Raw genomic sequence first — 12,235 nt, 5'->3', positions numbered from 1 at the left:
CATCCAGATTTATTGTCTTTTCTTCACTGTTGCTGGGTCAAAATCCTGGAACACCCTCCCTAACAGCACTGTAGGTGGACCTACACCACTGTAGTTGCTCAAGAAGGCAGCTCACCACCACCTTCTCAAGGGCAATTAGGGATGGGCAATAAATGCTGGCCTGGCCAGCAACAATAAAAAGAAACTCAGTGCAGAATGGGGGATGAGAAGCAGGAATGTTGTGGGTGTGGGTGACTTAGGTCCAGAATGAGGATTTACCAATCAATCAATGTTGACCAAATCTCATTATTCATTGAAGAATAAAAGCAGAACCTTCGACTCTTGTGTTAGAGATACAAGAGGATCTGTATATCATAGTCAGGACTGAGAGGACTCTGGGATGGTCTCCACATCCCTGAATTATTTATTTTGTTTTCTTAGGCTGACAGATTGCAACTCCAGGTGGCCTTTGAGAACAAGTTTCACAGAATGTTTGAAAAAGCAGTTATGTTTGCAAGTATATGCTAATAGTTCCAGGAAGACATTATGCCTCGTCTTCAATATTTATAACTTTTATGATAATGAGAATTCCTGTTGAGCTGCAAGTTACTTACTGTGCTGAAATTTTGGTCTGTTGTCATTAACATCAGACAAGGTGATGGTCACGGTCGTTGTGGCTGAGAGGCCTCCCTTTAGTCCAGCCATGTCCTTAGCCTCTATAATAACAACATGCTGTTCTTTGGCTTCCCTGTCCGTATTAGGTAAAGCAACGCGAATAACTCCTGTGGAATATATTCCCCACTTGGTTAAAAAAACAACGTTGCTGTACAACAAGTCAGATAAGAAGTCACTTAACAACAAACGAGAAAAATTTCCAATTGGTTCTATTAGCTCCAATAAAGCCACAGTCACAATTCAGAAGGATTTCCCCATGGGATAATGTGTGAGAATTACTAAAAGGCAATTTCTGCTGGTGTAAGTAATTTAAGGTTCATTCTTTTCCACAAAATGACATTTCAGCTTTCTAAATCAGGCCAGACTTGTTCGATGTAAACTTCGATCTAGGGCATGTAAAATGTGGGGAAATGTATGCCAGTTGCAGCTGAAATATGAGCATCCTTTTTTAGTGCACAGGTTAAATATTTCCTTTTCCACTGAGGTACTTGTTCATTTCAGGCCTATTTCATGAAATATAAGTTGGATGATCACTTACTTTCTGATATGCGGTTGGGTTGACTTAGCAAATGGCTGTGAGAGCAAACAATTACAAACCTAGCCCTGGTATTTCCTGTAATAGTGCAAACCAATCGTTAGACCCAAAACAGCGCCCATTCCCGCGCCCATTCTCCCAAGTTCACATTATGCTCAAAATTGCCCGAATTTGAACACGGCTGAACATAAACTGGACATAAATCTGCGTAATCGTCCATGCGGTTTGAACGTAAGTGAAATGAAACAGGTGCTATGGTGTAGGATTCAAAAAATGGGAGAAAAAAGAATATTTCCTTTCGCTTGAGGCTGGAGAGTGCAAGGTAAGCAGGACACAGTTCACCAATGCAAAGCTTTTAAAATTAATCCATTAATAGAGGTCTCCATTGTCTCAAGCCTCTTATTTCTCACAGATGACTGATTCGGAGGGGAAGAGGAAGAGCACTCTCAATTTTATGGGTGATGATCTGTAGGCCCTCCTCAGCATTTTTATATAGCGTCTTCCGCGACTTCAGGATGTAAAAGAACAAAAGAACAAAGAACAGTACAGCACAGGAACAGGCCATTCGGACCTCCAAGCCTGTGCCGCTCTTGATGCCTGTCTAAACTAAAACCTTCTGCACTTCCGGGGCCCATATCCCTCTATTCCCTTCCTATTCATGTATATGTCAAGATGCCTCTGAAACGTCGCTATCGTACCTGCTTCCACCACCTCCCCTGGCAGCAAGTTCCAGGCACTCACCATCCTCTGTGTAAAAAACTTGCCTCGCACATCCCCTCTAAACTTTGCCCCTCGCACCTTAAACCTATGTCCCCTCGTAGCTGACTCTTCCACCCTGGGAAACAGCTTCTGACTATCCACTCTGTCCATGCCGCTCATAACTTAGTAAACCTCTATCATGTCGCCCCTCCACCTCCGTCGTTCCAGTGAAAACAATCCGAGTTTATCTAACCTCTCCTCATAGCTAATGCCCTCCAGACCAGGCAACATCCTGCTAAACCTCTTCTGTACCCTCTCCAAAGCCTCCACGTCCTTCTGGTAGTGTGGTGACCAGAATTGCACGCAATAGTCTAAGTGTGGCCTAACTAAAGTTCTGTACAGCTGCAACATGACTTGCTAATTTTTATACTCTATGCCCCGACCGATGAAGGCAAGCATGCCGTATGCCTTCTGAGCTACCTTATCCACCTGCATTGCCACTTTCAGTGACCTGTGGACCTGTACGCCCAGATCTCTCTGCCTGTCAATACTCCTAAGGGTTCTGCCATTGACTGTATACTTCCCACCTGTATTAGATCTTCCAAAATGCATTACCTCACATTTGTCCAGATTAAACTCCATCTGCCATTTCTCCACCAAGTCTCCAACCGATCTATATCCTGCTGTATCCTCTGACAATCCTCATCACTATCCGCAACTCCACCAACCTTTGTGTCGTCTGCAAACTTACTAATCAGACCAGCTACATTTTCCTCCAAATCATTTATATATAATACAAACAGCAAAGGTCCCAGCACTGATCCCTGCGGAACACCACTAGTCATAGCCCTCCATTCAGAAAAGCACCCTTCCACTGCTACCCTCTGTCTTCTATGACTGAGCCAGTTCTGTATCCATCTTGCCAGCTCACCTCTGATCCCATGTGACTTCACCTTTTGTATCAGTCTGCCATGAGGGACCTTGTCAAAGGCTTTACTGAAGTCCATATAGACAACATCCACTGTCCTTCCTTCATCAATCATCTTCGTCATTTCCTCAAAAAACTCAATCAAGTTAGTGAGACACGACCTCCCCTTCACAAAACCATGCTGCCTCTTGCTAATAAGTTCATTTGTTTCCAAATGGGAGTAAATCCTGTCCCGAAGAATCCTCTCTAATAATTTCCCTACCACTGATGTAAGGCTCACCGGCCTATAATTTCCTGGATTATCCTTGCTACCCTTCTTAAAAAAGGAACAACATTGGCTATATATCGCAAGCAACATATGTCCCAAAGTGCTTTACAGCCATTGCAATACCTTTGAAGTGTAATCACTGTTTGTGCACAGCAAGATCCCACAAACAGCAATGTAATATTGATCAGATAATCTGTTTTATTGATGTTGGTTGAGGGATAAAGAATGAGCAGGATAAAGCCCTCTGCTCTTCTTCTAAATAGTGCCGGTGGGTCCACCTGAGGGGGCAGATGGAGCCTCAGTTTAATCTCTCATCTGAAAGCCAGAACGTCCAACAGTGAAGGGTTCCCTCAGTACTCCACTGGAGAGTAGCCTGTATTCAGCCACAACTTCCTTACTCAGACACACAACTGAAGCACAGCTGACACAGCCCCTGATGCCTAGAAGGGAGCTAGAGATTGGTGAGTCAGTGGAGAGTGATTCAATGACTACAGCCTGAAAAAGCATCAGAGGAGCATGAGGACTCCAGGATCCATCAGCAGTAACATGGGACCTCCTGCGGATTTGACCTCCTATAATATTCTGCACCAACAGACCATGTAAGAGCTGGAATACCAGTGCTCAGGTAGTTTCTGCATTGAGACACCCAATAGGTCCCCCCAGTAATTGATGGCGAGGGGGCAGTCGGAGATTCCAACTTGATGGAAGCTCAGACTCTTGCAGATTGGAGGGTATCCAGTCCTTGCTGATCTAATGACTAGCATTGTGCCAACCATCAGGCTGGTGACCAGGATTGCAATCAAGTACGCAGTGGACAGTGTGGTCCGCAGTGTGGTTCAAGAACCTGCTGCTGTCACCCCATCAGGCACCAGCCCAGGGTCCAGCCAACCAACAGTGGGCATGCTGCCACCCACACACGAAAGGCTGCATGAGGCAGTTTAGGAACACCTTCTCAGTATATAGCTAGCTGCCCCTGCTCCAAGAGCTCACAGGCCTCATATGGACTCACCACAGGCCCATGACTCAACAGCCTACCATGCTTCCCAAGGCACCACACCTCTCCGGTCGAGTTAACTGGGAGACGGCTGAAGGAAGATGTCGGATTGTCTCGCTGCCGGGGCCTGGTGGAGTGCCTCGGTGTTATGACCAGGTGAGAAAGGTGTCTAGGGGTCTTTTACTGTCTTTACCTTATAATAACAGGGTTTAATTTTTAAATACACTGTGTTTTGAGCTCCCCCTTTGGTGAATCTTTGTTCACAGCTTTCCAATTATAAAGCAAAAATGAGCATAAACAGACTTTCTTAGGTTTAAAGAAGAAAAGTGAAATTTAATGAACCTTAAACTTAAACCCGAATACAGTTAACGCCTATGGATATCCGATGCACTCACGTTAGCATGCACATGCGATACATACATGCAAAGAGCAGAAGAAAAATAAAATGGAGAGGTTTGAGGCAATATCAGAAGAGTTTCTTGTTTACTGTGCTTCAAGCTCACTGTAGTCCTTTTGTAAGTAGTCTTGCTTTTCGTTGCGGCCCAGTATTCTTCTTAAACCTTGTTTACTGTAGGAGACTTTTTTCTCTTAGGGTTCATGTGTCTTCAATGGTTTCCGAAGCAGGTGAGAGTGAGATGAGAGCAGACAGGAGAGAAGTGTTCTCAGTCCAGGAGAAAACAGCTTTCTGAGTTCAAAATTCCTGTTGGAAGTTCAAATCCAAAAAACTCCAGCAGTCAGCCAGTCATGTGACCAAACTGGTCTGACCATGTCCGTTTGTGTATTCGGCCATCTTAGCAGTTAACCTGGAAAGCTTTAATGTCTGGTAATTAAAAGTCCATTTTGATTAAATTGGAGCAGGAATGGCTCGTTTGTCCTTTGAAGTACTTGTCTGTTGATATGCTAATGTCTCTCTCCAGCCAAAGTCTCCAATTGTTTTTTTAAAGCAAGTTCTTTCTTTATCAACAATAGTTTAAAATCAATGTTCATGTGGCAAAATTAATTTTCCTCATTCTTGGCAGGTTTGAAGCTCGCCTGACGCTCGGGCTGCAGGAGGTATTTAATTCCTGTTTCTACTATCTCCTCTTTCTTTTCCTTTGTCAGGAAATGGGAAGAACTGCCTGTCTGGAAGACTGAGAGTGTCCTGAAATGTCCTGCTAGTTCGATAACAGCCTTGTTTTTGACGTGCTACCACTGGCAGTCAAAACATTCTTGATGTACCGTGGCAGACAGCCAGATACAAGACATGCCGGCAGGCATCACAGAGCATCTCAACACTGAGGGAGTGGTCGCTCTCTCTTCTTCTAGCTGCACAGGTTCTGAAAAATGTGTGTTCTATCAATCAAAGTGCCAGCTGTCTTGGGAAGTCAGCCATCCTGTAGAGACAATGCCATCTGCCTTTGCGCCAGCCCAGGCATGCCACAGATTGTGAACTCCCTAGTCCTGCGTAACACGCTGTTGGTTCCCTATCAGCCACAGGCCCTCGCTGCCCTCTTGGTTAATCTCTCAGAGGTGAAGGCTGCCCGTGGCTGCCTGGATGGATCCAGACCCATACCAGTTGAGGGCCATAATGGCTTACATTTCTAAAGTTTAGGCTCCGCACATGCTTTGGATTTCCTGCGTGCTTGCACTCCGAGACACAAAGCAGGTGCAAAGCAGGCTGGCGGCCTGAAAGATTACGGAATTTGATTCAGTCGATGGCCTTCATTCTGGATAGGAGTCGTCACACGCTCAGCTCCTCGGCTATCTTCTTGCGCAGCAGTTGAGATCCACACACTGTCAGGAACTTGTGTGTGTGGTGCTGACTCTGGTGGGGGCTCTCTTTTGATCCTCATCCCCCTCTATAACATACAGCAGTGGGTAGGGCCAGCAAAAGGGACTTTTTTATTTCTAAATTTGACTGTAAATTGGCCATCTGCAGTAACAGAGTGGGAACAACTTCAAAACTTCCTGCAGCAGCCAATTTGCACCTGCTTCGTATTCGTTTTGAAGGGACCCTTAGCCGTGACTCAGTGGAAAGCATTATCACCTCTGAGTCAGGAAGGTTTGAGTTCAGAGTCTCACTCCAGAGGACTGAGCACATAATCCAGGCTGGTGCTCCACTGCAGGAGTGCTGCACTGTTGGAGGTGCCGTTTTTCAGTTGAGATGTTAAACAGAGACCCCGTCCACCCTCTCAGCTCAATGGTAAAGATACCGTGACACAATTTGAAGAAGAGCAGGGGAGATCTTCCTGTTATCTTGGTCAACAGTTAACCCTCAACCAACACCATTAAAGCTCTCTATTCATGAATTACATTGCTGTTTGCGGGATTTTGTTTGCATAATTGGGTTGCTATGTTTTCTACATTACAACAGTGATTACACTTTAGAAGTACATTTTTGTCTGTGAAGGATGTCCTTAGGTTGTGAAAGGCTGAGCAGGAGCACAGGAACATAGAAACAGGAGGAGGTCATTTATCCCCTCGAGCCTGTTCCTCCATTCAATGAGATCATGGCTGATCAGCAACCTAACTTCATATATTCACTTTTGCCCCGTATTCCTTAATACCTTTAGATAACAAAAAAATCTATCAATCTCAGATTTAAAATTAATAATTGATTTGGCACTTGCAGAGAGAGTTCCAAACCTCTACCACCCTTTGCATAAGAAATGCTTTCTAACGCACGTATTTAGTAAGTTGGAGGAAAGGTGGGGCTTTGTGGAGCTAGTTTGACAGGCAGAGATGAGATTGGGCAGAGGGATTGATAGATGAATGTAAAAGATCGAGGGGACTCGGGTGCATTGCACTGAAGTGCGCAACTCACTTACACCCAAAATTCTGCAAGGTTATAGGTCGTGAGCTTGCTTGGTGTTCCGGGTCAAGCATGTCGCTGGGCGCGAGCACGCAGAAAATTCCAGATCCTACAGATGAGGCGAGGAAAGCCGCTGCGTTAAAGTGATACTTTTGAAAAGAAAAGAAATCCTGATTTAAAAAAAAAGTCACAGCAAATCAAATGGGAGAAATAAAACACTTTGTAATAGATTTTTTAGAGAATCTCTTCAAATTGCCCAGGGATGGCTTATTGCAAGATGAAACCAAAAGAAAAAAAAATCAGAGTTTATGACATTCGAAAGAAAATTAGCATTTTAAATTCGGAGCGTCAGGAAAAGATTAATGTCTTTAGAACATGTACAGATGCTCCTGTCATTATTATTCACCACATTTCTTCTCACGCATTGTATCAGTTCACATTTTGCCGGAATATCTGACTGCTCGTTCTGGAAATGGAAAGAAACTGTTTGAAGAAACCCACAAATTCTTTTCTTGAGGGAACACAGTAAAACCATTCTGACTCCTTTCCTCCTCAAAGCAATTCCTCAAACCCCTGCCATAGTGAAAACCAATGTCCCAGTGAGTAGGCTTCTGCATCGTGCCCCTTTTGCCCTGTTATATTGCGAAGGTAAGAGAATGCTTCATGGGCAAAATGTGCTCCCATCCTCCTCCCCATTCTTTTGTCCATGCAGGTAGGTGACTGACACAGGAATCTTTAGGAATTTTCCCTTAGGAAGGATAGATCTAGACTCTCTGCGATGGTGTAAAACAGGTTACATCGGGTCAGCAGCCCATTATACATCTCTCCTGATGCATTTTACAGAATCACACCGAGTCAAGCTATAGTGCAAATTTTTGTGCCCTTCTTAAGTGCCCTTATAAGAGCACAAGAACATAAGAAATAGGAGCCGGAGTTGGCCATACAGACCCTCAAGCCTGCTCTGCCATTCTGTAAGATCCTAGCTGATTTTCTACCTCAATTTCACTTTTTCACCTGCTCCCCATATCCCTTGATTCTATTAATCTCTGTCTTGAATATACTCTGCGACTAAGCATCCATGGCCAACTGAGGTAGAGAATTTCAATGATTCACAACCCTCTGAGTGAAGACGTTTCTCCGCATCTTAGTCTGAAATGGCCGACCCCTTATCCCGAGACTACGACCCCTAGTTCCAGACTTTCCAGCCAGGGAAACAGCCTCTCAGCATCAACCCTGTCAAGCACTCTAAGAATTTCAGATATTTCAATGAGATCACCTTTAATTCTTCCAAATTCCAGCATAAAGACCCATTCTACTCAAACTCTCCTCATAGGACAACCATCTCATCCCTGGAATCGCCCTTGCAGGCACTTACTGTCACATCTCAGGCTGAAAGAATCACATTCAAAGTCACAGATTTAACCTTAACAAAGATTTAACAAGCTTTTATTGAAAGCTCCTGCTTACTGCTGCTACATATGCTATCTGACCTTACAACAACCCCCAGGTCAGGTGATTTTCCCAAAGTACAGGAAGTTGCTTTCAGTTTCTCTTCCAAGTACCATATAGTCTCTAATACTCCAGCCCATAAATACAATCGTGACACTTATGATCCTACTTCATCAGGGAATACAGCAAATCAGCAGTAATTATGCACATCTGCACTGTCAATGGATCATTCAGTAACAGCACATGCAGGGCAGGTGTTTGATTTTTCAAACATTAAAGTTAATGGCTGAAAGAATTTGGGCCCAAATTTCCAATAGGCACTGCCAGCAGGTAAGTATCCACATCAGCAACCGGTAAAATCGTCCTCATCACATGCCATCTCCTCATTTCCCATAACTCACTAACCAAAGAAAAGGAATCACTTCCCTTGCAACCGCAGTCTCCCAACTTTGCCTTCCGCCAAACTCACATACGTGAAGCTGGCACCAGTTCAGAGATACACACTCCTGAGGATATCAGTGAGTTAGAGAAGGGCATGCAGGCGTGAGGTGCTGATCATAGTTGAGGAAAGGACAGATTTGAAAGCTCGCAAGCTTGACAGACAATCGTTAGATCCACTCCTTGCTTCTAATGGTCATGGGGTCATCAAATCGTAGAATGATACAGCATGGAGAGAGGCCATTCAGCCCATCGTGCCTGTGCCAGCTCTTTGAAAGAACCGTATAATTAATTCCACTCCCCTGCTCTTTCCATACAACCTTGCATTTTTTTTCCTTTTCACATATTTATCAAATTCCCTGTTGCAAGTTACTATTGAATCGGCTTCCTCCGTTCTTTCAGGCAGAGCATCCCAGATCATAACAACTCATTGTGGCCATAGCAATTCATGGCCGGCCATGAAGTAGAGGGCATTTAATAAGCAAAAATAAGTGAACCAGTTACTTGTCTCACTGCACAATTTGATGCAAGGTGCTCAGGATAGTGTTGCCAATTCTGCCAACCAGTTCGGCACAGTTGGAGGAGTAACAGTTGCCTGCTCTGCAGGCTGCTATTGGCCAGCAAGTAACATCCATAGTATCTGCCAGGGAAAGACAGCAAACGCTATTGGGCCATCTTTTAAGAAATGTCTCACCGACGAGGCTTTGGGAATACGGAATATAACATGTCTGGAATTGATGCGCAGTTGGGGTTGGCATCAGGAAGGCTTCAGACAGCTGGTGCAATGGTCCCTGCTGATTGGAGATTGATGGGCACCTTCACAAATCAGCCTTTGACAGCATCACACGTGCAAAAGCACAGCACAAGTTATTTCCAGTCTCCTTGTTAGCTTTTACATCTTACTATCATAGGATCTTACAGCATAGAAGGAGGCCATTTGGCCCATCATGCCTGTGCCAGCTCTTTCCAAGAGTTATTCAACTAGTCCCACTCCCCTACTCTTTCCCATAGTCCTGCAATTTTTTCCCTTTTCAAATATATATCCAATTCCCTTTTGAAAGTTGGTGAATCTGCTTCCACTGCCCTTTCAGGCAGCGCATTCCAGATCACAACAACTTGCTGTGTTGAAAAACTCTCCTCACCTCACCTCTGGTCCTTTGGCCAATCATCTTTAATCCGTGTTCTCTGTTCCTGTCCCTCCTGCCCGGGAAAACAGTTTCTTCTTATCTACTCTATCAAAACCCTGCATAATTTGAATGCCTCTATTAAATCACCCCTTAACTTTCTTTGCTCTAAGAATAACAACTCAGCTTTCCCTGTCTGTCCACATAACTGAATTCCTTCATCTATGATACCATTTTGGTAAATCTCCTTTATACCGTCTTTAAGGCCTTGGCATTCGATATAAAGTGTCGAGGATTGGCCACGATACTCCAGCTAAGCCCTAACCAATGATTTATAAAGGTTTAGCATAACTTTCTTGTTTTTAAATTCAATGCCTCAACTTTCCTTTAATGTGCACAAGATTTCTCCCATTGTGAGCAAGCCTCCATACCTGCACTGCAAAACCCCCAGGTCAATCTCCAGGAAGAAAGCTATTCATTCACTTCGCATGTAGAGTTAAGTTTGTGTTTAGAGCTCATGTAGAATGTTTCTGGGAGACACTTGAGATAAAGCAGAAAGCTTGTGTTTTTTTTATTCATTCATGGGATGTGGGCGTCGCAGGCCAGGCCAGCATTTATTGCCCATCCCTAATTGCCCTTGAACTGAGTGGCTTGCTAGGCCATTTCAGAGGGCAGTCAAGAGTCAACCACATTGCTGTCGGTCTGGAGTCACATGTAGGCCAGACCAGGTAAGGACAGCAGATTTCCTTCCCTAAAGGACATTAGTGAACCCTATGGGTTTTTACAACAATCGAAAATGGTTTCATGGCCATCATTAGACTAGCTTTTAATTCCAGATTTATTAATTGAATTCAAATTCCACCTTCTGCTGTGGTGGGATTCGAACCCATGTCCCCGTGGCAATATCTGGGTCTCTGGATTACTAGTCCAGTGAAATGTGTTTTACCATAAAAGTTAAACCTAAATTCAAACTTTATTTTCTCTTCCAGATACCAAGCAGCCTTCTCTTAAACTTTCATTTTTCTGGGCCGACAAATTTGAAATTTACGGTAGAAAATTTCTGACTTGTTAATTTTGTTATTTGCAAAGACATTTCAAAGCCTTATGATGGTTAGGTAGATCTTGCAAAACAAAGCTTGAAAAACACTGATTTATTTCTAATCTTTTCTTTCTTAACCAAAGCTTAAGTTCTGAGGAGAAATTGTATAAACCAGGCCTGTATTCCCTAGGTTATATAAGGTTAAGGGGTGATTTGATTGAGGGTTTTAAGATTTTGAAAGGAATTTGGTAGGGTATGTAGAAAGAAACCATTTCCACTGGTGGGGAAGTCTAGAACAAGGGGACATAACCTTAAAATTAGAGCCAGGCCATTGAGGAGACAAGCTAGGAAATGTAGCTTCTCGCGAAGGGTGGTAGGAGTGTGGAATCTATCCCACAAAAAGCAGTTCAATTAATAATTTTCAATCTGAGATCGATAGATTTTTTTGCTAGCCAAGGGTATTAAGGGATGTTGAACTTAACCGTGTGGCTGGAATTAAGATTTAGATCAGCCATCATCTAATTGAGCTACAGAACAAGTACTGAATGGCCTCCTCCTGGTCCTGCGTTTCTCTCTTTTTTTTATCTGGCACAACTAATGACATCCAATTTAAGTTTCATACTAATCTGGTCACCAGTGTATGTCTCCTGCATATCTTCAGTGTTCAATGCCACTTAATACTCAAGCTAGCCTATCAAGTCTGTCTTACTGAGCAATCAAAGACACTTATCCTACCTGTTGTTGGCTCCACCAAAAAGTATGGTTGTCCTTGCAGGATGTGGTACACTATCCTGGCATGGCTGCCATAGGAAGGATCATCAGCATCTGTTGCTGTCACTTGAGTAACGAAGGTTCCTGCACAGAGTATAGCAATAAGGTCATTAAACCATTTTCTTCTTTACATGCTGCAAGGTATTCAACTCTTTGCTGTTCAGTTAAACAGAACGTGTGATTCTGCACAAAGATGTGCCTTGCAGAGAATTTTAGAAATAGGAAGGGATGAAGTCTAAATAGGCAGAACAATAAAATGTATATACCCAGCAAAGACTTGTTACAATAACAAAAACTTACATTTATGCAGGTATACCTGCACTGAATTTCCTCCAGTCCACTTTCCACCTTCTAATGGAGCCCACTGGGCAAATGCAGGAGGCAGGTTCTGCCAGGCCCTGGGTCCTCCAACCTTAGCCCATCCATCGTCCAAAGCCAGTACTGCCCCCGATACAAGGCTGGAGTCAGGCAAACATTGAGATACCCAATGCTGGCTTTAAGTGTGAGCCTTGGCTCATTGGCTCTGTGTGATTCTACTAATGCTT

At 43.8% G+C, this 12,235-nt stretch overlaps 1 protein-coding gene across 3 annotated transcripts in view; it reads right to left on the bottom strand.

Moving 5' to 3' along the window:
* LOC137369763 (cadherin-7-like) overlaps positions 1-12,235 on the bottom strand; it is a 106,348-nt gene that overhangs the window by 43,490 nt on the left and 50,623 nt on the right. For all 3 annotated transcript variants that reach the window (XM_068031179.1, XM_068031181.1, XM_068031182.1), the window contains exons 4-5: positions 11,655-11,774; positions 594-761 (exon numbers count right to left, since the gene is read on the bottom strand). In XM_068031179.1, the coding sequence (XP_067887280.1) occupies positions 594-761; positions 11,655-11,774 (288 nt within the window). The remainder of the gene's footprint in view (positions 1-593; positions 762-11,654; positions 11,775-12,235) is intronic.

This window comes from Heterodontus francisci, chromosome 5 (genome assembly GCF_036365525.1).
Source record: "Heterodontus francisci isolate sHetFra1 chromosome 5, sHetFra1.hap1, whole genome shotgun sequence".
NCBI classification, from domain to species: domain Eukaryota; kingdom Metazoa; phylum Chordata; class Chondrichthyes; order Heterodontiformes; family Heterodontidae; genus Heterodontus; species Heterodontus francisci.
Note: the sequence above shows the minus strand (reverse complement) of the source record. Positions and strands in the feature narration are given on the sequence as shown.